This window comes from Mobula hypostoma, chromosome 1 (genome assembly GCF_963921235.1).
Source record: "Mobula hypostoma chromosome 1, sMobHyp1.1, whole genome shotgun sequence".
Taxonomy (NCBI): domain Eukaryota; kingdom Metazoa; phylum Chordata; class Chondrichthyes; order Myliobatiformes; family Myliobatidae; genus Mobula; species Mobula hypostoma.
Window position 1 is genome coordinate 208,407,817 of NC_086097.1, and position 22,930 is coordinate 208,430,746.

The following is a 22,930-nucleotide window of genomic DNA, read 5'->3' on the forward strand; positions in this document are numbered from 1 at the left end:
AAAAACCTAGGCATTCCACAGGGAGGACATACAAAATTTGCTTACAGATGACACTGCAATTAAACTCCGACGCCCCGAGCTGTACTAGCGTCGTGCTAACCGCTATGCTACCATGGCGCCCTTCTAATGTGTACGGCTCTGCAGATTTAACTAAGTCAGGCAAAATGCAATAACTGCATCCATCATTGTTCCCTTCTCACACGTTTTGTTTTTGTTGAAACTTTGCTCCCCAAGACAACATACCTGTAAAAGTTCCAAGGTCATAGGAATGCTTTTTAGCTCTTTCAGCAAGTCCAAGGCACCAACCTGTAAAACACAGTTCAACCTTTTAGACTGTAAAAATTGAGAATCAAATCGCCAATGTCAGAAAAAGATAAACTGAAAGTACAAGCAAAACTTAGGAGAACAATCTTGGTTAGTAAATCATTTCAGAAATGTTAACATCTCTATGATTGGATTTCAATCCATATTAAGACATCAGGTTATCATACTTCTGCACGATAAGTTTTGAATTATGTAGCACCAGACAGAAGCTTAAGCTGAACACAGAAGTGCTTTCTAGTCCTCATTCGTGCTAGTTGTGGTTTGCTTTATCACATTTCTCCAAAACACGATTATCAAGAAGAACTGACAAGGATCATAGCCTTGGATGACTTCAAATGGCTTCACATCACTTCTACTCACTAGACCTGATCTACAAAAATGCACAGAATTAATCAAAATTAATTTCTTAATATCTTTGGTAGGCACACCTCTTCAATTCCAAAGCAAGCGATTTGTTCACTGGAGTGTTCCCTGTAAGGTTCTTTTACTTCTTTTTTCGCATAATACTTATAGTTACTGTCAGGAGTGGGATGTGAGGAAAATATTTCCTGTGGTCAATTTAATTATATAATCTGAAATATGGATAAAGTGAGATTGCTACCATATTTTTATTAAACAAAGAGCAGGTTTATTAAATACAAACTACATTTCAAATTGTTAACCTGTGAAACTGAAAGATGTAATGATTTAATTTCATGTCAAATGTTAAAGGATCTGAATAACTACAAATGAAGTGTACATCATTTCATGAATATACAATAAATAAGAAATAAAGCTGAGACAGCAAAGATTAGACTTTTTTATTTAGAGTATGTATTTTATTTAAAAAAATTCATTTTTAATCTACCAATTTGTAATTGAATCTTTTTTTCAATCTAGAGTTAGAAGGCTTGTTGTCCTAGCAGCTTGATAATTGTTCCTCCAAGGTGAAAAGAATCTTTAAACTGTGTTATTTATTGAACTAAATATTTATTAATATTGCATATACCCACATCCAGACCATTCCTCAACATTATTACCCAAACCCTTAAAAAGGTTGCTTAGTGCAAAGCTAAACATCACAATCCTGTTGGGAGGGTGCATGATTAATGTCACTGATCAGCTAACGTATTTTGCTTTTCTTGGAAAGAGTTAAGAGCAACACACATTCCTATCAAGAAATTTGTCTGGTACTTTCATTACCAGTTAATGACCAGGTGACCAGTTAATGTAAACAAATTTCTTTCAACATGTATTTCAGCAAAGCAATGACCTTAAATACCAGCAGCTAGAAGTAAAAAGTAGCCTTGTTTACATTACAACTTTTAATGCATTTCTGAAAAAGTTAGCCACTGCCAATACACACAGATGTTTTTTTTCTAAAATTCACAAGTTGGAAAGCCAGAGAAAACTGTGGTACTTTGCTTAATTGCAAGACAATTCAAAATTGAGAAGGATAGAGAAAACAAGAAAATTAAGATCATCAAATAAAACTTCACCACACACCTAACTGTGAGTTGAAATTGAAGTGGCTGAAACTGTGTGACCATCATAACTTCAAATTGTTACATTATTGCATTATCAACAGCTCTTCAAATGCCACAGAATTGCCCAGCAATTTGAATAGCAAATATTTTGGTTGCATTCTCACCAGTCAAAGTTTCATTGTAACTAAGGCCTAAAATCAGATAGGAAGCAAGAGTATTTGCTTCGGGGGTGTGGGTTGGGTGGGGTGCTGGTGGATAAAAACTGACAAGCTACCATCATTGGTAACCTAGCATTAAATTATCCCAGTGAGAATACAGCAAGCCCACTTGAATCACAGAGTAATATAGAGCCGAGAAAAAAGGTAAGACTTTCAATGTGATTAGGTTAACATAGTTCTATTTTAACATTAGATATTAAAAATATTTCAAAACAAGATTATGATATTCATCTTAAACAGCTGGTTTGACAGTTTGAGCATGGGACACAGCCTTACTACTTGCAATATTAATCTCTTTACCCCAGCTAGCCCCGATGCAAGTGGGTCCCAAATAAAATCTGTGCCCTAAACTGCACAAAAAAGCATGGTACAGGGAGCAGGCAACTAGCAAACATGAGATAGCTATAAGATCAGCCCCAATACATTTCTACCATTTAGTATGTCTTGCACCCCCCCCCCCCATCTCTTTCACCATTTTAAGTTCATTCCACTGTTTGGCTGAGTCCTTAATAACTGCTGCGTTGAACCTGATCCAAGATCTATTGGCGACCCAAGACAAATTATACAGAGCATGGAATATTCGCAAACTTAATAATTCACTTCTACCAATTAGTCATAGAGGCAGATTAATACAGCACAGTATAATTCACAGCAATAGAGTCAGAGTAATATGGTTCATCTAGTCAATGCCAACATTCATCCCTCCCCACTGATCTCCCTCCTGGCACTTACCCTTGGAAGCAGAACAAGTGCCACACCAGCCCCTACACCTCCTCCCTCACTACCATTCAGGACTCCAAACAGTCCTTCCAGGTGAGGCAAAATTTCACCTGTGAATCTGCTGGGGTCATCTGCTGTAATCAGCACTCCTGGTGTGATCTCTTATATATCGGTGAGACCCGATGTAGATTGGGAGATGCTTCACTGTGCATCCATGCTCCGTCTGCCAGAAAAAGCAAGATCCCCTGTGGCCATCCATTTTAATTCCACTTCCCATTCCCATCCTGACATGTCAGCCCATGGCCTCCTCTACTGCCACGATGAGGCCACAGTCATGTTGCAGGAGCAACACCTTATATTCCGTCTGGGTAGCCTCCAACCTGATAGCATGAACATCGACTTCTCGAACTTTCAGTAATGCCCCCCCACCACTTTCACCATTCCCATTTCCCTCTCTCAGCTTATCTCTTTACCTGCCCATCACCTCCCTCTGGTGTTCCTCCTCCTTTTCTTTCTTCTGTGGCCTTCTGTCCTCTTCTATCAGATTCCCCCTTCTCCAGCCCTTTATTTCTTTCACCAATCAATTTCTCAGCTCTTCACTTCACCCCTACACCCCTCCTCCCAGATTCACCTATCACCCTGTGTTTCTTCCTCCCCTCCCCCACATTCTTCTTTCTGTCTCATCTTTCTTTCTCCAGACCTGAGGAAGGGTCTCAGCCCGAAACATTAGACTGTACTCTTTTCCAGAGATGCTGCCTGGCCTGCTGAGTTCCTCCAGCATTTCGTGTGTGTTGCTCGGATTTCCAGCATCTGCAGATTTTCTCTAGTTATTAAAAAATTATTTATTTTACTTGGAGATACAGCATGCTAACAGGCCCTTCTGACCCAATGAAACCACATCCCTGTTACCAACGTGGTAACGTTGGAATGTGGAAGGAAACTGAGCACCCGGAGGAAACCCAGTGATCAAAGGAAGAAAATACAATTCCTTAAAGGCAATGGTGGAACCCAGGTTGTTGGTGCTGCCATAGCGTTTTGCTAACCACTATATTACCATGCTGCGTAGATTTTTCAATTCATCCTATTAATGTGGACACTCTCACATTTCCTCTCAAACTACATCTGCCTAATTTCAACATATTTTTGCTTACTCGATTAACCTCAGCCATCTCTTGGAACTCCTAAATGTCTTTAAGAGGACCTAGTCTCTCTCTAGCCACCAGGTTACTGTTAATGCAACTGAAGAAACTCTTCGGATTATCGTTAAACCTACTTGCCAAATCTCATACCCTCTTCTTGACCTCCTGATTTCCTGCTTAACCCTGCCCTCTCATATTCATCAAGGGATTCATTTAGAGTTCAATGACATGGTATATCTATTCTTCACCCCAACAGGAACATGCTGTAGCCCCAGACTCTTGATATGACCTTTTCAAAAGTCTCCCACTTGCCAATTGTTCTAATGCTTTAAAATAGGGGCACCCCGTCGACCCCAGCAAGATGATGCCTAATACTCTCAAAGCTGGCCCTGCTCCAATTCAGAACTAATCCATGAACTTGTTCTATCCTTTTCCATAACATTTTAAAATTCATTGAATTATGGTCACTGGATCCAAAGTGTTCCCCAAATGTCACTTCAGTTACTTGGACTGTCTCATTCCGAGAGGAGGTCCAGTATTGCTCGTAGGTTCCTCTACATAATATTGCAAGAGGAACCTGTCTTGGATGCACTGCACAAATTCCACCCATCCCAGCCTTTGCACTCAAAATCCCCCAACTAGCACTAATCTGCTATTCTCAGAGCGATGTGCAATATCTCAACACATCTGCTCCGCCAGTTCCTGTTGACTATTCGTGACCATCCCCTTCTTATTTACATGATCCCTCAAGGATATTCTTTAAACAGTGTTATAATCTCCCTTACCAAAACAATAGCAACAGTCACTTCATTACTATCTGTTACTTTGTTACACCAACCTGTTTCAGTGGCAGTACTTGTGTATTCCAGTCAAGCCTTATACTTGAAGGTGCAAAACCTCAAAAGGAAATTCTGAACAATACTGAAGGAATCTCATTGTCATTAATGTATGGTTTTCATGTGTACAGATCTCTGTGCACTTCAATCCTCTCTGAAGAGCACTGCAGGGCACCCCTGATCAGTTCAAGCAAAGGAACTTCAATTTGAAAACTCAAAAGGTTCTTAGATATGCATACAGTTTTGCCAAGCCAAAAGGAGAGAATATTTCCCCCACCCCACCCCCAAGAAAAATACTGTACAACCTAACAAACATCCAATGATATCATGTTCACAAACCACCTCAATGCTCAGGGAGTGATACTGCAGTGCAAAAGTAGCCGTGGGTTTACATGGAGAGCCCCCTCCCCACCCCCTGGTGTCACACATGGAAAACAGTACACTGTAATATCTATCACCCATTACCTAAAATTATACAGAAATAGAAACTCCAGGTGATAGTGACCTGCAAACCAGTGCTGGTACAAGCGTGTGAAAGGAGAAGGTCCTGGCCATCACTGGATCAGAAAATCTTATCCTCCAAATACATTCTGATAGCCAGGTGTAATACTGTGCCTTCTGCTATAGAATAGGGAGGATAACATCTGCTTCTCACAGCCTTTTTCAGGGAAATCATTCTTGCTGTGAGCTCCTGGATCACTGCAAAAGAACCTTTTTACCCTGTACAGAGGTAAATACTTGCTAACTACTGACCTCATCTACACAAAATACTACTAGTCTTTGGTTCCCTTGTATGAAGAATAAGGACCTGCCACTGACTTGCTGCAGACGTCTGGCGTGTCACTAGAGCAGAGAGACAGTACCCCATTTTGGCCCACACAAACACTTCTTTAAATTTTCCATTAGAACCACACTGTAGTCAACAGTGACTTTTATTATTTGTTCCCAAATCATTGAGAAAATGGTGATGAGTCACTTCCTTGAACACAACAGTTTATGTGGTGAAGGTAGACTATGCTGATGTGTAAAGTGCTACATGTAATGGGCTCCACTTTGAAATTCTGTTTATTTGATTTGTATGGGTTCTACAGTTGCATAATGCCAGTAGTTTCAAATATTCTTCAAATGTACCAAAATGAGCACTTGTAGGAATTGCAGAACAGGTAAACAAGCGGTATTGCCATTACATAGAGAGTATCAGGATTTAGACTCAGCAATGGCAATGTATTACCAAGTTGAGAGAGCTGGAACTTGGCAGTGAGGTGATGCAGGCAAGTCGACTGCTTTTGTTCTAGGTGGTTGGGACTACAAATGGGGAGATGCTTGTAAGAGGTAACCTTGGCATGTGATTGCACTGTACTTTGTACAGTGCCTCTACTTTGTCTCTACTCTAGTGACATGCCAAGAATCTGCAGCAAGTCAGTGGCAGGTCCATAGTCTTCATACAAGGGAACCAAAAACTAGTGGTATTTTGTACAGATGAGGTCAGTAGTTAGCAAGTATTTACCTCTGTGCAAGGTAAAAAGGTTATTCACAGTGCACCAGTCTGCTGGTGATGGTCTTGAATGTTTAGTGGTTAGTGGATAGTGGATAGGGTGTCAATCCAGTAGGCTGCTTTGTTCCTAACTTACGTTTTTTGGGCGGATCTGCATTCCATCTGTGCAATTGGTGAATAGTCCAGCATGATCACTTACTATATTTTGGAGATTATGGAATGCATCTGAATTGCATGCATTTAATTTCATAGAAAAGCCTTTATTTTTATGTGGACAACGCATATTCAACACACTTCATGTATGTACACTGGTCATGCACAACACAGTGAGACCTTAATGCAGATGAGTCACTGCCGGATATTTTTGTGATACCATGGTAACCCGGCACTGCAAATTCTAAACCAGGACACCAAGATCTGACAGCACTACAGTCAGTAGTGAGATCCCCAAGTGAATCTCCAGGCAACTGGGTCCTTAACAGCGTCTCCTCATCACCTCTGCCTTGCAGAAGGAACAGCTGTGTTCAACTATTGCAAATACTTTCAATGTGTGCTATTATTTACTGCTGGTAAACGATTAGTTTCCACCACAAAACAGTGACATTGCACTTAAAAGAAAAAAAAAGCTTAACCTTCCCCATGTCACTGTTTCCTAATTACCACAGCAAAACACCTGTTTAACTGTTCTGCAACTTTTACAGATGATCGGGCCTAGTCGTTTTGGTAGATTGTACATACGAAAAACACGTGGAAATCGTGGCATTTTGCAGCTGTAAAATACACGCAAATTAAAGGAGCCGCACTTCAAAATGCCGTTCGTTAGATTTAGCGCCATCCACCCGTAAGCTCAGAACTTCTACGTTGTATGACTCGGGAGCGACACAGTTGTGAGCTGAGGATCTGTCGTTGCTGCACTACACCGTTCACCAGGCTCGGAGCTCTCCGGTGACTACCGCCACGAAGATGCGTGGCACCCTGGATGCTAGACTGGAAAAAGATGAGCGCAGGGCCCCAGGCTGTTCCGCCGGGTCCAGAATGTTCGGCAGGTTGTATGAGGGGAGGGCGGGGAAGGGAGGGGAGAGGCGGGGCGGGACGGGGCGGGACGGGATGTGCGCCGGCCGGCCGGCCGGCCACTGGAGCGTTCGGCTGCTTGTGAGTGAGGCGCGCGTTAGGCCCGGCTTTTCTTGACAGTTAAATGGCCTCAAACAACTTACCGTGTTCTTTTTCGACACCATTTTGTCTATCTTTTTTGCAATTCGGACAATATCATCTTCCTCTTTTTTACTCATCACGCTCGTTCGTTTGCAACCAACAGAAATAAGTGTTTTAGCAACAAATTCTCCCCCAACTCCTCTGAGCCGCAACCACAGGCGCCAACCTCTCGCATACAGAAAGCCCAAAGTAATGGAACGGCCATCATGTAAATAAAGGAAATGATCTGAACAGCCGCGACTAATCAATACATATAAATACCCGGAGTCGTCGAATATTAAGTATTTACAGATTTTCCTATTAATTAATTGCTATTTTTATGAGTAACTTACAATTGGCGTACCTTTCGGACATTATTTTTGTTCGTAAGAGATTGGAGCCTGGAGGAAGGAAATTCACGGCTACGCTATAATGTTTCTAACGCTTCCCTATGAATGCATAGGATACTAGCCATATCATACAGGATAATTATACCAAACGAGTCTCAATAAGCTTTTTTTTATGTTATTATTTTGATAGCGCAAGTTTAACATCTCGCTAACATGAAACTTGAAGCAAATCTTAGTCCTCGACATATTTTATGCTGGCGTTTTAAAAGTTGCTACACGTACATTAATAGCGTTTAAAAACGTGTTTGTAACTTTAAATTTTGAAAAGTAGTAAACTTCTAGAATTGTATACAAGGGATAAATATGATGGTATTGGATTTGCTGACCGCGAAGGTTCTAAACTCAAAGATCTTTTGCCCTATCATATATAAATAGCCAACACTACTTCACAAAGGGGAGATAATACTAAACTACCCAATCTTCAAAGACTATTTTAAAATGCAGTTCAACACACAAAATGCTGGAGGAACTCAGTAGGCCAGGCAGCATCTATGGCAGAGTATATTTGACGATTGGGGCTGAGACCCTTCATCAGAGTCCAGCATTTTGTATGTTGCTTGGATTTCCAGCATCTGCAGATTTTCTCTTGTTTGTTTTTAAATTATAGTTCATTTATTTACAGTGATATGCATTTGAATCACACATTCTTAAAATACAAAATATTCTGAGTTTTAAATGTATCTTAAACATTTATTTCCCAACTACAAACCATTTCTAAAACAAAGGTATTTCTTAAACTCAAAATGGTTTCCAAAACACAGGTACAATTCCTATCAATTAAGAAGTCTTGCCATGATGTAGATGAGCAAGTTGTCTAGTGCAGAAACTGAAGATGGAGGAATGAATTCTATTCATTTTGTCTTCCTTTCTTCTTGATGTTATTTAGCCACTCCTAATAAGCCTGAACTGTCTCTACATTTATACCCTTTTTCTACTGGTTGGGTGACTTTAAATGCATACGATACTTCCTCAGGTGTCTCTTCAACATGAACAGTCTAAAAGCGTTTTGGAGATATAGTTCTTCAGCTACCTACAGTTGATGTTGTAAAGCTATGAAGCTAACTTCCTTGAGCACACATAACCTTCCAACAGCAAACACATAGTTATTGATAAATATGAGAAAGTCTGCAGAACCTGGAAATTCAAAGCAACATGCACAAAATGTTAGAGCAATTCAGGTCAGGCAGCATCTATGGAATTGAATAGGTAGTTGACATTTCTGGCAAAGAAGGGTTTTGGCCCAAAACATTGATTATCTAAGAATTGGAATAAGGTTTATTATCAGTGGCATGTGTTGTAAAATTTGTTAACTTAGCAGCAGCATCACAATGTAATACATGGTAATATAGGAAGAAAAATTAACTAAGTAAATCAATTACAATATTACATATGTATATTAAAATAGTGTAAAAGAGAAATGTGTATATGTATGTATATATTTTCATATTCATTCATGGCTTCAATGTCCATTTAGGAATTGGATGGCAGAGGGGAAGAAGCTGTTCCTGAATTGCTAAGTGTGTGTCTTCAGGCTCCTATATCTCCTACCTGATGCTAAGAATGAGAAGAGGGCATGTCCTGGGTGATGAGTGTTGATAATAACGGGCACCGCCTTTCTGAGGCACCACTCCTTGAAGATAACTTGGATACTACAGAGGCTAGTACCCGAGATGGAGCTGACTAATTTTACAACTTTTTGTAGTTTTCAATCCTGTGCAGTAGCCCCCACCCATACCAGACAGTGATGCAGCCTGTCAGAATTCTGTCCACAGTACATCTCTAGAATCTCTTCAAACTCCTAATGACATGTAGCTGCTGTCTTGCCTTATTTATAGCTATGTTGGGACCTGGTTAAATCCTCAGAGATCTTGACACCAAGGAACTTCAAATTGCTCATTCTCTCCACTTCTGATCCCTCTGAGGATTAGTTTGTGCTCCCTTGCCTTACCTTTTCTGGTCCACAATCAGCTCTTTCATATTACTGACATTGAGTGTGAGGTTGTTGTTGCAACATCACTCAACTAGCTGGTACATCTGGCTCCTGTACGCCCTCATCTCCATCTGAGATTCTACCAACAATGCTTGTATCATCAGCAAAGTTATAGATGGCATTTGAGCGATACCTAGCCACATGTCTTGGGTATAGAGGGGATAAAGCGATGGGCTAAGCACACACCCCCTGAGGTGTGCCAGATATTACCACCAATCCGCACAGATTGTAGTCTTCCAGTTAGAGAGTCGAGGATCCAATTGCAGGGGGAGTTATTCATTTCCATAGATGCTGCCTGACCTGTTGAGTTCCTCAAGAATTTTTGTGTGTTGATATATATTTATTGATACACTAAATAATATTATCCATCTGTCTGCAGGCTTCCTTTAACCAAGCAACTTGAGAGTTAGCTTGTCTTAAACAATCCAAGTTAGCCAACCCATTGTCTTGTACGTCATCTTGAGCAGTAATGAAGCAAATGAAGACTATTTGTTTTAACTTCAAGGTGACTCATGCTTGCCATTACATTTCAAGAACTGAAGATTGACTTTCCTTTACTACTAAAGTCAAACAACTGTTAGCTGGAAATTTACTTGCATCTGTTTGACCATAAGATATAGGAGCAGAATAAGGCCATTTGACCCATTGAATCTGCTCTACCATTTTATCATGGCTGATCCAATTTTCCTCTCAGCCCCACGCTCCTGCTTTCTCCCTGTATCCCTTTGTGCCCTGACCAATCAAGAATCTGTCAACCTCTGACTTAAATATACATAAAGACTTGGCCTCTACAGCTGCCTGTGGTAAAGAATTCCACAGATTCACCTCTCTCTGGCTAAACAAATTGCTCCTCATCTGATCTAAAAGGACACGCCTCTATTCTGAAGCTGTGTCCTCTGGTCTTAGACACTCCCACCATAGGAAACACCCTCTCTATATCCGCTCTATTAAGTCTTTGCACATTTCAATAGTGTTCTCATAATCTAAAAAAAACCTCAGTCCTCATTTATTGTCATTTAGAAATGCATGCATGCATTAAGAAATCATACTATATTCCTCCAGAGTGATATCACAGAAAAACAGGACAAACCAAAGACTAACACTGACAGAAACATATAATTATAACATGTAGTTACAGCAGTGCAAAACAATACCATAATTTGAAGAACAGACCATGGGCATGGTTAAAAAAAAAAGTCTCTCGTAGGAGAGGAGCAGAGTTAATGACACTAATGGTCTTATCTAAGGTATAATAGCCCATTTTTAAAAAAATTTTCTTTTAGTTGGTTTATATTTTTTCTTTTGGGTTATATTTTTCATTTTTCATATTTTTGTATTTTCATTTTATATTTTCCTATATTTGTACTTTGAGATTTTGGGAGGCTCATTAATTATGTGTTAATTGAGTTTATACTTGTATAAACTAATTATCAATAATGTAATTCCAATTGCTGTTATCTATTTTCTGTAATGTTTGATGCTGAAATTAATAAAAAGATGGAAAAGGAAAAAAAAAAGTCTCAAGCCCCGAGTTGATCGACTCCCGAGTCCCTGACAGCAGGTAGCAAAGGGAGAAACTCCCTGCCATAAACCTCCAGGCACCGACAACTGCCGATGCATTGGAAGCACCCGACCACAGTTGACACTGAGTCCGTCTGTCCGAAAACTTTGAGCCTCCATCCAGCCCCTCCAATACAGCCTCCTGAGCGCTATCCTCTGCCGAGCGCCTTCAACCTCGCCCGGTCGCTGAAACAAGCAAAGGTGAGGATTCAGGGCCGCCTTCTCTGGAGATTCTGGACCACACAGTAACAGCGGCAGCGAAGCAGGCATTGCAGAAGAAATAAAGGTTTCAATGAGATCATCCCTCATTCTTCTGAATTCTATTGAATACAAGTCCAGAGCCACCAAATGCTCTTCATGTGACAAGCCATTCATTTTGGTGAACCTTATTTGAACCCTCTTTGGTTTTAGCACATCCTCGCTTATATAAGGGATGCTAAACTGCTCTCAATACTCTAAGTGTGCAGATGCTGTATTTAGAAAGCAAGATTAGCAAACAAGCTAGTGGCCAAGAAGTGAATATCTACCTTCCCCACCCACCCACTCCCAGATGAATAAAGATTTTACAACCAACTTCTTCCTACTGAAATCAGCTTTAAGACAAAGACTCCTCTCGGGACAAGTGTTCCTTTATCTGTTCCAGTGTTAAAAAAGGTGATCTTTGCTCTCTCCAATCTGCTGCTCAAAAGCACTGTATGATTTTCCTCTTCCTCAGTGTTCATTTCCTCAGTCACAACTCACTTCCCACATCTCAAAGGAATGTCACCATTATAATTGCCATAATCATGTAACGACAAAGCACCAAGGTCCATATTATAAGTCAATATTAGTCTATCTTTAAAACCTTACCCACGAATTGGTCTTGCCATTTACTTGATGCAAATTCAAATCACTGTCTCTGTCACCATTAGTTCATCAGGTCAGCTCACAATGTCTTTCAATAAGCTGAAGATAGTTCATCTCTTTCACAGGGGTGATTGCATTACTTTTGATATGCTACATAACTTTACTAAGATTTCATGAAAATAAGTCTCATAAACAAGTGTATTGCTGTCTTCTTTTGCCCAAAGATTAGTAATCTCACATTTTACAGAGAAAATAATATCCATTAGTTACATTATTTCACAATATATATTCAAAAATAATAAACACTTACAAAAGTAAGGAAGAGTACAGTTCTGCTGCTGAAAATTCTGTCTGTACTTTTAATTGGAGTCTGGATTACTAGAACTAAGAAAGTTTTATTAAAGAAACAAGCAACACAGTACTCTAATCAAAAGGATAATGAATGCAACAGTTCAGCAATGATAAACATACATGTACACAGAGTTAAGATAACAGGATCAGTCAAGCTCTATCGTTGTCTAGGGGTAAATGACCAGTTTCAAAGTGACGCAAAGTTCAGTTCAATTTAGTTCAGTTCAGTTCGCAGTAATCGCTGCCGTGGCGATGGACAGTGGGGGGAAGGAGAGAGAGAGCAAAACGAATGAATATTCAAAACGACTTCCACACAGACCTTCGCAGTCAGCTTTCGGGCGAGTCCTTTGTGATATCATCTGAGGTCACCGACCGTGACCCCTCCGTTTCCAGATACGAATCGTTTCCCTGCGGTGAACCTGGCACCCAGGCAAGGGTGGACACACACCAGGTTCCCGCCGATCGTGCCTTTCAAAACTTCCCACTGACTTGTGAGAGACGCACCGCTTCCAGGGTCTCGTTACCTCGGGTGTCGTGTGTCCTGCCTTAGCGAACCTGTCCCTTTTTATCCCCCTGCTGGGGTATCGCCTGTCCATCACTTCAAACAGTTCAGGGTTCAAAGGGGGAGCCGCTCTTGACAGCTCTCCTTCCTTCATTAACATCTCCAAATGCTGCTCCATTGTTTTCCTTATCTCTCTCTCTCCTGAAGACAGATGGCAGACCAACTGCTGATTCCACTGGTGCCAGCCCAGGCCAGCTACATCTTAATCTATGTGTATTCTTGTCACACTTACCCCCTTTAAGGATTTTTACCGGGGGTAAAAATTACAAACATGAATACATTATTTGATACACACAAATATACATCTTTATCAGCTATTTGGCTAATACAGCGAGTTTGAAGTTGTCAACACCTGACAGACAGTCAGCCATCACATTTTCTGTTCCTTTTATATGAGTTATTAATAATCCCTTAGACCAGGCTCCAACTTAGCAAACTTCATAGTGGCCAAAAACACTGATGAATTGCGATCAATGTAACCTCTCATTTGGTTTTGTCCCGGACCACAATAACAAGGGTCGTCCCATTCCGACTTAGTTTTCTCTCGCAAGGGCTTAGTAGGAGGGGGAGGGGTAGTGACCGCAGAGTTATTGCAAAACTTCCTACAGTACCTCACCATCTCCAAGAGCCTTCTGAGGGCCCTCTTGTCTGTCGGGGTTGGGAGGTCAGTGATAGCCTGCACTGTAGCTTGCATTGCTGCCAGCTGCCCGTGTCACCACAATTGCCAGGTAAGTGACCTTCGTGTGGCCGAACTCATTTTTTTCAAGGTTCACGATCAAGCTGGCTTCAGACAGCTGTATTAAATTGCCAGTACACACCTCTGTGTTCGTCAGCCCTTTAGTCACTGAATTACTCATTCTATATGAATATTGCTCGCTAGGCTAACCTATTGTAACAAGCACCACCCAACGTCCCAATTCTTTGCATCGCCTCAGGACAATCAAACACACGTGTGTGAGTCGTTTAATTACTTCTCCTAAAGAGTCGCTTTGTTCGGGGATTAAGGGAGAGACTTTATCAGCAGAGCTGGCCAAAACAATAGCCTTCTCCCATCTGGTCGATACCATACTCAACTTTTCAAAATGTTTTTTTTCTCTTATCAGGGGGACCCTAGCTTCATTGATTTCCGCGCTAACACCGACTAGGTTTGTTAGCATATCAAAAGCCTGTGACCGTCTCAGTTCGCGTCGGTCATAATCAATAACATCCTTCCTCCGGTGCAGCCAGTAAACCTCTTTCATGATTCCACCAACTGTTTCCTCCAGCACCGCAAAATGTCCACCGGGGGGTACCTTGTGGGCCAGGTTAAAAACCTCATCCCCATAACTCTTTTGCACCACCCCCCATTCCTCATCTGCGGGCATGGTACTTGGTCTCCCTTTCTTCCTTAGCACTTCCTCCTCCACCAAAACCATCAGCCCCTCGTCTCGCTCCTGCACCTGCACAAATTCCTTCCTGGCTAATGCTAAGTCTGTCTCAGCTCCCTCACTACCTCTTGTTTCACTACACTCCTTCTTTTCACTTTCTACCCCCTTCTCGTACAAGGCTGGCAGAAACGTCTCAGCTAAATTTCTGTCTGTCTGTTTTACGGCGGTTGGCATCCAGCTTAATGGTGCATTACCGCCACCCTCTGGTCCAGAATGTGCACGAGACATACATTCTAAATCCTTTCACCCAATCGCGCGCGCGTGCGCGCTCACACACACACACACACACACACACACACACACACACACACACACACACACACACACGTACAATCCTACACTTCACCCTCCCATCTTTGACCATCCTAGTATCCTATTCCTGTTTATTCGTCATATTCTATAAAAAAAAACCCCTGTACCCCTTAAAAACACTAAAAATACCCGGACTTGTGCTCTCTCACCCATGTCCAGCAACCCTTTTAGTGTCAATTCGTGCATCCCCAACTCCCTTAATTTATTTCTCATCATCTCTCTCTGTATCCCATACTTCCTGCAACTCAGAACTACATGTTCTACTGACTCCTCTTCCTGACATTCCTCACACAATCCTGTCTGGTGTTTCCCTATCATTTTCAATGTTTTGTTTAACGCACAATGCCCCAGCCTTAACCTAGTCCACACAATTTCCTCTCTTCTGTTTCCATTACCTACCCTAGTAACTGCAACACTCTTTTGTATTTGATATAAATACCTCCCTTTCCCCTCCCTGTCCCATCTCTCTTGCCACATTCGGTTGACTTTTTCCCAGATTACACACTTAACCTCTGCTTTACTGATACTAATGTGCATTTCCACATTTTCTTTCTTTAACGCCCTCTTTGCCAACTCATCCACCCTCTCATTCCCTTTCACCCGTACATGTGCTGGAACCCATAGAAATTTTACCTGACCTCCCTGATTTGCAATTCTTGTAACTAACTGAAGGACTTCATAAAGTACATCTTGGCGACTGTTTGTGTGAAAAGACCTTAAACTTGCTAGAACTGAGGATGAATCTGAACATATCAATGCTTTGGCTTGTCTGGCTTTCTGCACCCATTGCAACGCAACCAACACTGCCGCATCTCCACTGTAAACACCCCTAACTTATTAGATGTTCTTCTGGTGATTCCAATTTCTTTTGCTGGTATTACCACCCCAAACCCTGTCACTCCTGTTTCAGGTTCCTTTGCACCATCCGTATAAATGTGAGTATAATCACTATACTTTTCCATCACATGACAGTTAAATGCATTTACCAAATCTGTTTTTCATCTTTCTTTCCTTTTTACCTCCAACAAATGCCAGTCTATGTCAGGCCATACAAGCTTCCATGGAGCTACAACCAGATAAACTACTGAAGGACTTATCCTCAGATCAAATACTCCACATTCTTTCGCGATATCATTCCCTACCCGACTAAAGGTATCCCTCTGAAACCTCCCATTTTCCCAGCACTCCTGCAACACTCCTTTAGTAGGGTGAGAACCATTGTGCCCCTGCAAGTTAGCCCAGTAGTTTGCCATCAGTTGCATCCTTCTTAGTTCCAAAGGCATTATTCCCATTTCTACCTGTAGTGCTGACACTGATGACGTTTTAAAAGCCCCACTGCACACTCTCAAGGCCTGAGCCTGAATCACATCCAGTTTCCTTATAAGAGACCTAGCTGCTGATCCATATACTATATTTCCATAATCCAATACAGATCTTACTAAAGCCACATACATTCTCTTCAAAGCTGAACAACTTGCTCCCCATTCCCTACCAGTCAAACATCTCATCACATTTATTACTTTTTTACATTCCTCCTCAACTTTCCTGATATGGTCTGCCCATGTTAATCGTGAATCAAATATAACTCCCAGAAATTTAAATGATGCAACCCTTTCTAATTCAACCCCATACATCCTTAACTTCTTCCCTTCCTCAACCCTTTTCCTGGTAAAAAATACAGTTTGAGTTTTATCTACTGAAAATCTACATCCCCAATCATAACCCCACTCCACCACTTCATCAATTGCTTCTTGTAGTTTCCTGATTATATGGTCCATGTTCCTGCCTCTTTTCCACAAGGCCCCATCATCCGCAAACAGTGACCTACCTATATCCACTGGTACCTTTGTGAAGACATCATTGATCATAATGATGAAAAGTAACGGGCTAATCACACTACCTTGAGGTGTGCCATTTTCCAATATGTACTGTTTTGATAATTCTGATCCAATCCGAACTTGAATTTTTCTACCAAACAAAAAATCTTTAATCCAATTAAAAACTCTCCCACCAACTCCCATCTTGTGCAGTTTAATTAATAATTCTTCCTTCCACATCATATCATAGACTTTTTCAATGTCAAAGAACACTGCCACTACTGACTCTTTATTTGCCTGGGCCTTCCTTACAGCCTGACAACATTCCTCTGTCCACCATGGTACCAGTTTTCTATTCATCCTATTTTTACTCCTAGGTATAGATCCTTCTGCTGCCATGATAATTGCTGAAGTCACCTGACTGTTTAATTCATCTACATTTCCAGAAATATCAATCTTTGTCAACCCTTCTTCACTCAATTTCTGGAACTTACCCCAATCAGCTTTTTCAAACACCCACTTTGGGGTTCCGCCACCTGGTCTTACCCACTCTTTCACCCACTGAACACAAAACTGGGTAGTGATCACTGCCTACTGTTGAAGCAGTCCAAACTCCCCAGTTACTAATGCCAGCCAAGGTATTAAACACTAACGTAATATCTAACACTGACTCAGTTCCTGTTGTTATATCTATCCTTGTGCCGCTACCATCATTCATACACACCAAATCCCTTTCTTCCATCAAATCTTCAATTACCTTTCCATTTGGGTCTGTAATCTGATCCCCCCATATTGTGCTATGAGCATTGAAATCTGCACACCACACTACTTTATGTCTGTTTTGTCCTTGTATCTTTAATAGGCTGTCCAAATCCAACCTTTTACATGGATTGTAGTAGTTAATTATAACCACTCCCTCCCCTCTCTCCCCTCTCTCCCACACTTCCACCACTATGTATTCCTGATCATCTCCTTTTTCCAGTACCCTATATGGTATACCTTGCCTGATTAACATAGCACAACCCCCTCCTCCCCCTAGATTTCTCTTTCCTTATCATTGTATACCCATATACCACAAAGTCTAAAGTTGGTTTCAACCAAGTTTCCTGAATACACACGACATCCGGTTTTACAACCATTTCTTTAATAAAGTGCTTGAATTCCTGGCTATTGACCAGTAAGCTCCTTGCATTCCATTGTAAAAGAATCACCATAATTAGTATTAACCAACACATGACACTTCCTGGCTTGACTGATTACTGAGGTTCTCCCTCACTTCCTCCCATATCAGTCCTACTAACCCTAAATGGTTTACTGCTGCTTTTACCATCAGCTGAATTTTGTCACTTTTTGACTTTACCTCAGCCATACTATTAATCACTCCTGCAATGAATGTTACTAGAGCCTTTTTGTCTACATGAATCCTGTCATTTGTTCTTTGTTGCATCTCTCATATCCCTATTGCTCCCTGTTCATTAGGAGGATTATTCTGTTCTCTTGACATTCTTACAGCTTCTGCATAAGTGATCTTTCTTTTCACTCTTATTTCTTGAATATTAGTCTCCCGTCTGACAACCTCACACCCACTATGTGCCACATTATGAGCTCCTCCACAATTGCAGTATTTTGGTTGAACTCCTGTTCCGCACTTTCCATATTCATGATCACCCCCACATCTAGCACATCTCCTCTGCCTTTTACAGTTTTTAGCCACGTGTCCAAACCTTTGACAATTATAGCACCTCAGTGGCTTTGGCACATACACCCTTACTGGGTAACTCATGAAACCCAGGAACACCTTCCTTGGCACTCTTTCTTCTTCAAATTCAATCAATACAGATTCACTTTCCTTTTTCACTCCCTCCTTTGTTGTTTTCAGTCTTTGAACATTCATTACTTTCCCTCCTTTGATATTCCTCTTTATCTCCTCCATACTTATACTCATTGGTATCCCCGTGATCACTCCTTTACAACCATTATTTTGTGCTCCCACACTCCCAGTGTATTCCACCTTGCATTTTCCTATCTCTTTTAGCTTGAGTGCTTTCTCAAGTTGTTCCTCATTCGCACATCTTACCAATAAGTTGCCATCGTTAAGGACTTTTGCAAATACTATTTCCCCTATCTTATTTGTCAGAGTTGTTGTTAGCACAAACGGATTAATTTTCTTCATATGTCCCTGAGCCTTCTCATTAAACCTAATTATGACAACACCTCCTCTCTGAGCTTGTTCATCTTCCTCACTTTCAGAGCTTTCTCCACTATCATTTCTTATTCTTTTATTCCCTTTGTCTTGGTTTTTATTCATCCGACCCCTCACTACCTCCTCATTCCCTTTATTTCTCCCTTCACAATAATCCACCTCTCCCCAGCTACCTACCTCTGGTCCCAAGTCTCTATCCCTCTCCTTCTCCACTTTCTATTCTTCAACCCCACCTCTTATCTTGTCTGCCATTACCGAACCCACACGACCCCCTCCCAGCAATTTTCGTTCCTTCCCCACTCTCTTTCCCTCAACAGGTTTCAAACCACATTCACGCATCAAGCAAAACACAGCCAGCTTCCAGTCAGCCACCTCTCCGCCACCTTCTGTTGTTCTCCCAGCAGTTCCACTCCCCGATCACTCCACCAATAGAACTCCTCAGCTAAATTTACTACCGCAGTCCCGTGATGAACCTGTGAGTCCATGGGCGGGGCCTCGATGCTGGCAGGCTGACCTGTCAATCTCACTGCTTCGAACAGGATTCCCCCAGCGAGGTCATTACCGGGCAAGACTTCCATGCTTTTCATCGGTAATTCGGACCTCACGCCGATCGTGACTAGTCCAGAGACCAGGTTGCTTTGTAAGTGTATCTGGTGCAAAGGCACGGCTTCCGTCCCTTCTCCAATGCCTTTGACCTTGACCTCCCCAGTCTGGGTCTCTGAGCTAAACTCTAATACACTCTTCAGTATTAGTGACTGACACGCTCCCGTGTCTCTCCAGATCTGCACTGGAACTGGTTTTAACCCCTCCTTCACTGACACCAATCCAGCCAAGATAAACCTCTCGCGCCCTTCCTGAACTTTCGCAGACCTGTCCTGTCCGAGCGGTTCATTTACCAGCTCGATACAGCCAGTCAAAATCGCCATTTTTCCTTTTCCCGTCTCCTTCTTTGGGACAAAGCACCTGGACGCAAAGTGTCCGACTTTCCCGCAATTATAACAGACGACCCCAGGAGACTTCCTACCAGACTGCTCCCGGTCTACCTTATCCTTCTCACTAGTCCCCGGCTTACTTACTGACTTTTCTGGCGGACTCTCCCCGTCGTCCTGACGTCCCTTCTGGTAGCCTTTACTCGGGGCAAACTTCATTTTATGCGTCAATGCATACTCATCCGCTAACTTAGCAGTTGCGGCTAACGTGGCTGCCTCTTTCTCATCTAGGTGGGGTCTCATACCCTCAGGGACACAACCTTTAAACTGCTCAATCAGGATCAGTTGTAGCAGTCTGTCATAATCCCCCTCTACCCCCTTCGAGGCGCACCAACGCTCACAATATGTCTGCATCTCACGGGCAAACTCTAAATACGTGCGGTCCCACTGCTTCCTCGCATTCCGGAACCTCTGCTGGTATGCCTCCGGGACCAACTCATAAATCCTGAGGATGGCCTTTTTCACCACCTCGTACCTCTGGGCATCTTCCGCAGACAAAGCTGAGTAAGCTTGTTGGGCTTTCCCTTTCAGTACACATTGAAGCAAAACAGCCCACTTATCCCTCGGCCAGTCCTGGCTTGTAGCAACTTTTTCGAAATGGAGAAAGTACCGATCCACATCGGTATCGTCAAATGGGGGAACCAGCCTAACCTCCTGGGTCGCCCGGAACCCTCCACCTTGGTTCGGCACAGGCCCCTGCTCTGCCCTTATCCTTAACTTCTCCAGCTCGAATTCCCTTTTCCTCTGTTTCTCCAACTGCCTCCCTTCTCGCTCCAACTGCCTCTCTCTCTCTTGCCTTTCTAACTCCCTCTCTTTCCTTTCTAACTCTCACTCCTTCTCTACTCGCTCCAACTGTCTGTCCCTCTCTTTCTCTTCTCGCTCCAAATGCCTTGCCCGGAACTCGTGCTCGAGTCTCAGTTTTTCAAGCTGCATCTGTACCGCGTCTCCAGCAGGTTTTTCAATAGACACCACCTCCAGCTCGCCTTGGGGAAACACACCTTTAGATACATAGTGCTCTACGATAGCTCTGTGTATCTCCTCTCTCCTCATTGTCGACTTCCCCTTAGCAAGATTCAACCGTTTGGCCACAGCTACCAATTCCGATTTCCTGGCATCCTCTAATGCCTCCAAGGTCAGCGCCTTTATAATTTCCTCAGCCTCCATTTCTGCTGTTTGTCTTTTCTTTCTTTCGGGAATTTTGACCCAATCAATTTACGCCGTCCCAAATTTAGCGTTCAAAATCGCAGACAAGAACCCCACTTATGTTACGTACCCCGTAACTGGGTTGCCAAACCAGCAGAAATGGATCACTCAGTTGGAGTCTGGATTACTAGAACTAAGAAAGTTTTATTAAAGAAACAAGCAACACAGTACTCTAATCAAAAGGATAATGAATGCAACAGTTCAGCAATGATAAACATACATGTACACAGAGTTAAGATAACAGGATCAGTCAAGCTCTATCGTTGTCTAGGGGTAAATGACCAGTTTCAAAGTGACGCAAAGTTCAGTTCAATTTAGTTCAGTTCAGTTCGCAGTAATCGCTGCCGTGGCGATGGACAGTGGGGGGAAGGAGAGAGAGAGCAAAACGAATGAATATTCAAAACGACTTCCACACAGACCTTCGCAGTCAGCTTTCGGGCGAGTCCTTTGTGATGTCATCTGAGGTCACTGACCGTGACCCCTCCGTTTCCAGATACGAATCGTTTCCCTGCGGTGAACCTGGCACCCAGGCAAGGGTGGACACACACCAGGTTCCCGCCGATCGTGCCTTTCAAAACTTCTCACCGACTTGTGAGAGACGCACCGCTTCCAGGGTCTCGTTACCTCGGGTGTCGTGTGTCCTGCCTTAGCGAACCTGTCCCTTTTTATCCCTCTGCTGGGGTATCGCCTGTCCATCACTTCAAACAGTTCAGGGTTCAAAGGGGGAGCCGCTCTTGACAGCTCTCCTTCCTTCATTATCATCTCCAAATGCTGCTCCATTGTTTTCCTTATCTCTCTCTCTCCTGAAGACAGGTGGCAGACCAACTGCTGATTCCACTGGTGCCAGCCCAGGCCAGCTACATCTTAATCTACGTGTATTCTTGTCACAATATGAAGATTGGTGGAGGAGCAGGTAGGGTTGAGGAAACAAGTAGGCTGCGTAGAATTTAGACAGATTAAGAGAATGGGCAAGAAAGTGGCAAATGAAATACAATGTTGGAAATGCATGGAAATAAATGGGTAGACTATTGTCTAAATGGGGAGAAATTCCAAAAATCTGAGATGCAAAGGGACTTGGGCGTTCTTGTGCCGAACACCCTAAAGGTTAACTTGCAGGTAGAGTTGGTGGTGAGGAAGCCAAATACAATGTTAGCATTCATTTCAAGAAGTCAAGAATACAAGAGCAGGGATGTGAGGCTAAGGATTTATAAGGCACTGGTGAGGCTTTGCCTTGAGGATTGAGAACAGTTTAGGGCTCCTCATCTAAGAAAAGATGTGCTGATATTGGAGAGGGTTCAGAGGAGATTCACAAGGATGATTCCAGGAATGAAGGGGTTATCATACAAGGAATGCTTGATAGCTCTGGGTCTGTACACGCTGGAATTTAGAAGATGAAGGGGGATCGCATTGAAACCTTTCAAATGTTGAAAGGTCTTGACAGAGTAGATGTGGAAAGGATATTTCCCATGGTGGGGGAGTTTAGGACAAGAGGGCACAGCCTCTGGATAGAGGGCATCCATTTAAAAGCAGAGATGCGGAGACATTTCTTTACCCAGAGGGTGGCGAATTTGTGGAATTTATTATCTCAGGCAGCTGTGGTAGCCAGGTCATTCGGTGTATTTAAGGCAGAGATTGATAGGTTCTTAATTGGACACAGCATCAGAGACTATGGGGAGACAGTCAGAGAGCGGGGCTGAGGAAAGGGAGAAATGATCAGCTATGATTGAATGGCCGAGCAGACTCAATGGGCCAAATGGGGTCCTATGTCTTATGGTCTTATATGTATACAAGTTACCCATGTTAAAATGTAAATATGCAACATCCTAAAAGGTAAGTGAAAAATAATGTTTGTCGTCTTACCTTTCCTTGGG

The 22,930-nt window shown here is 42.4% G+C and overlaps 1 protein-coding gene across 3 annotated transcripts in view; it reads right to left on the reverse strand.

Moving 5' to 3' along the window:
- Window positions 1-19,965, reverse strand: part of tcea1 (transcription elongation factor A (SII), 1) — a 55,453-nt gene extending 35,488 nt beyond the window's left edge. Inside the window, exons 1-2 of one of the 3 annotated variants that reach the window (XM_063063643.1) lie at window positions 7,413-7,472; window positions 244-306 (exon numbers count right to left, since the gene is read on the reverse strand). Coding sequence is in view for 2 of the 3 variants with exons in the window: in XM_063063636.1 (XP_062919706.1) it covers window positions 244-306; window positions 7,413-7,487 (138 nt within the window). In the remaining variant the exon portion in view is untranslated. Of the gene's footprint in view, window positions 1-243; window positions 307-7,412; window positions 7,600-19,943 lie in introns of those variants that run through there. The other 2 variants (XM_063063627.1, XM_063063636.1) reach the window with 2 other exon arrangements.
- Between the last annotated feature and the right edge of the window lie 2,965 nt (window positions 19,966-22,930).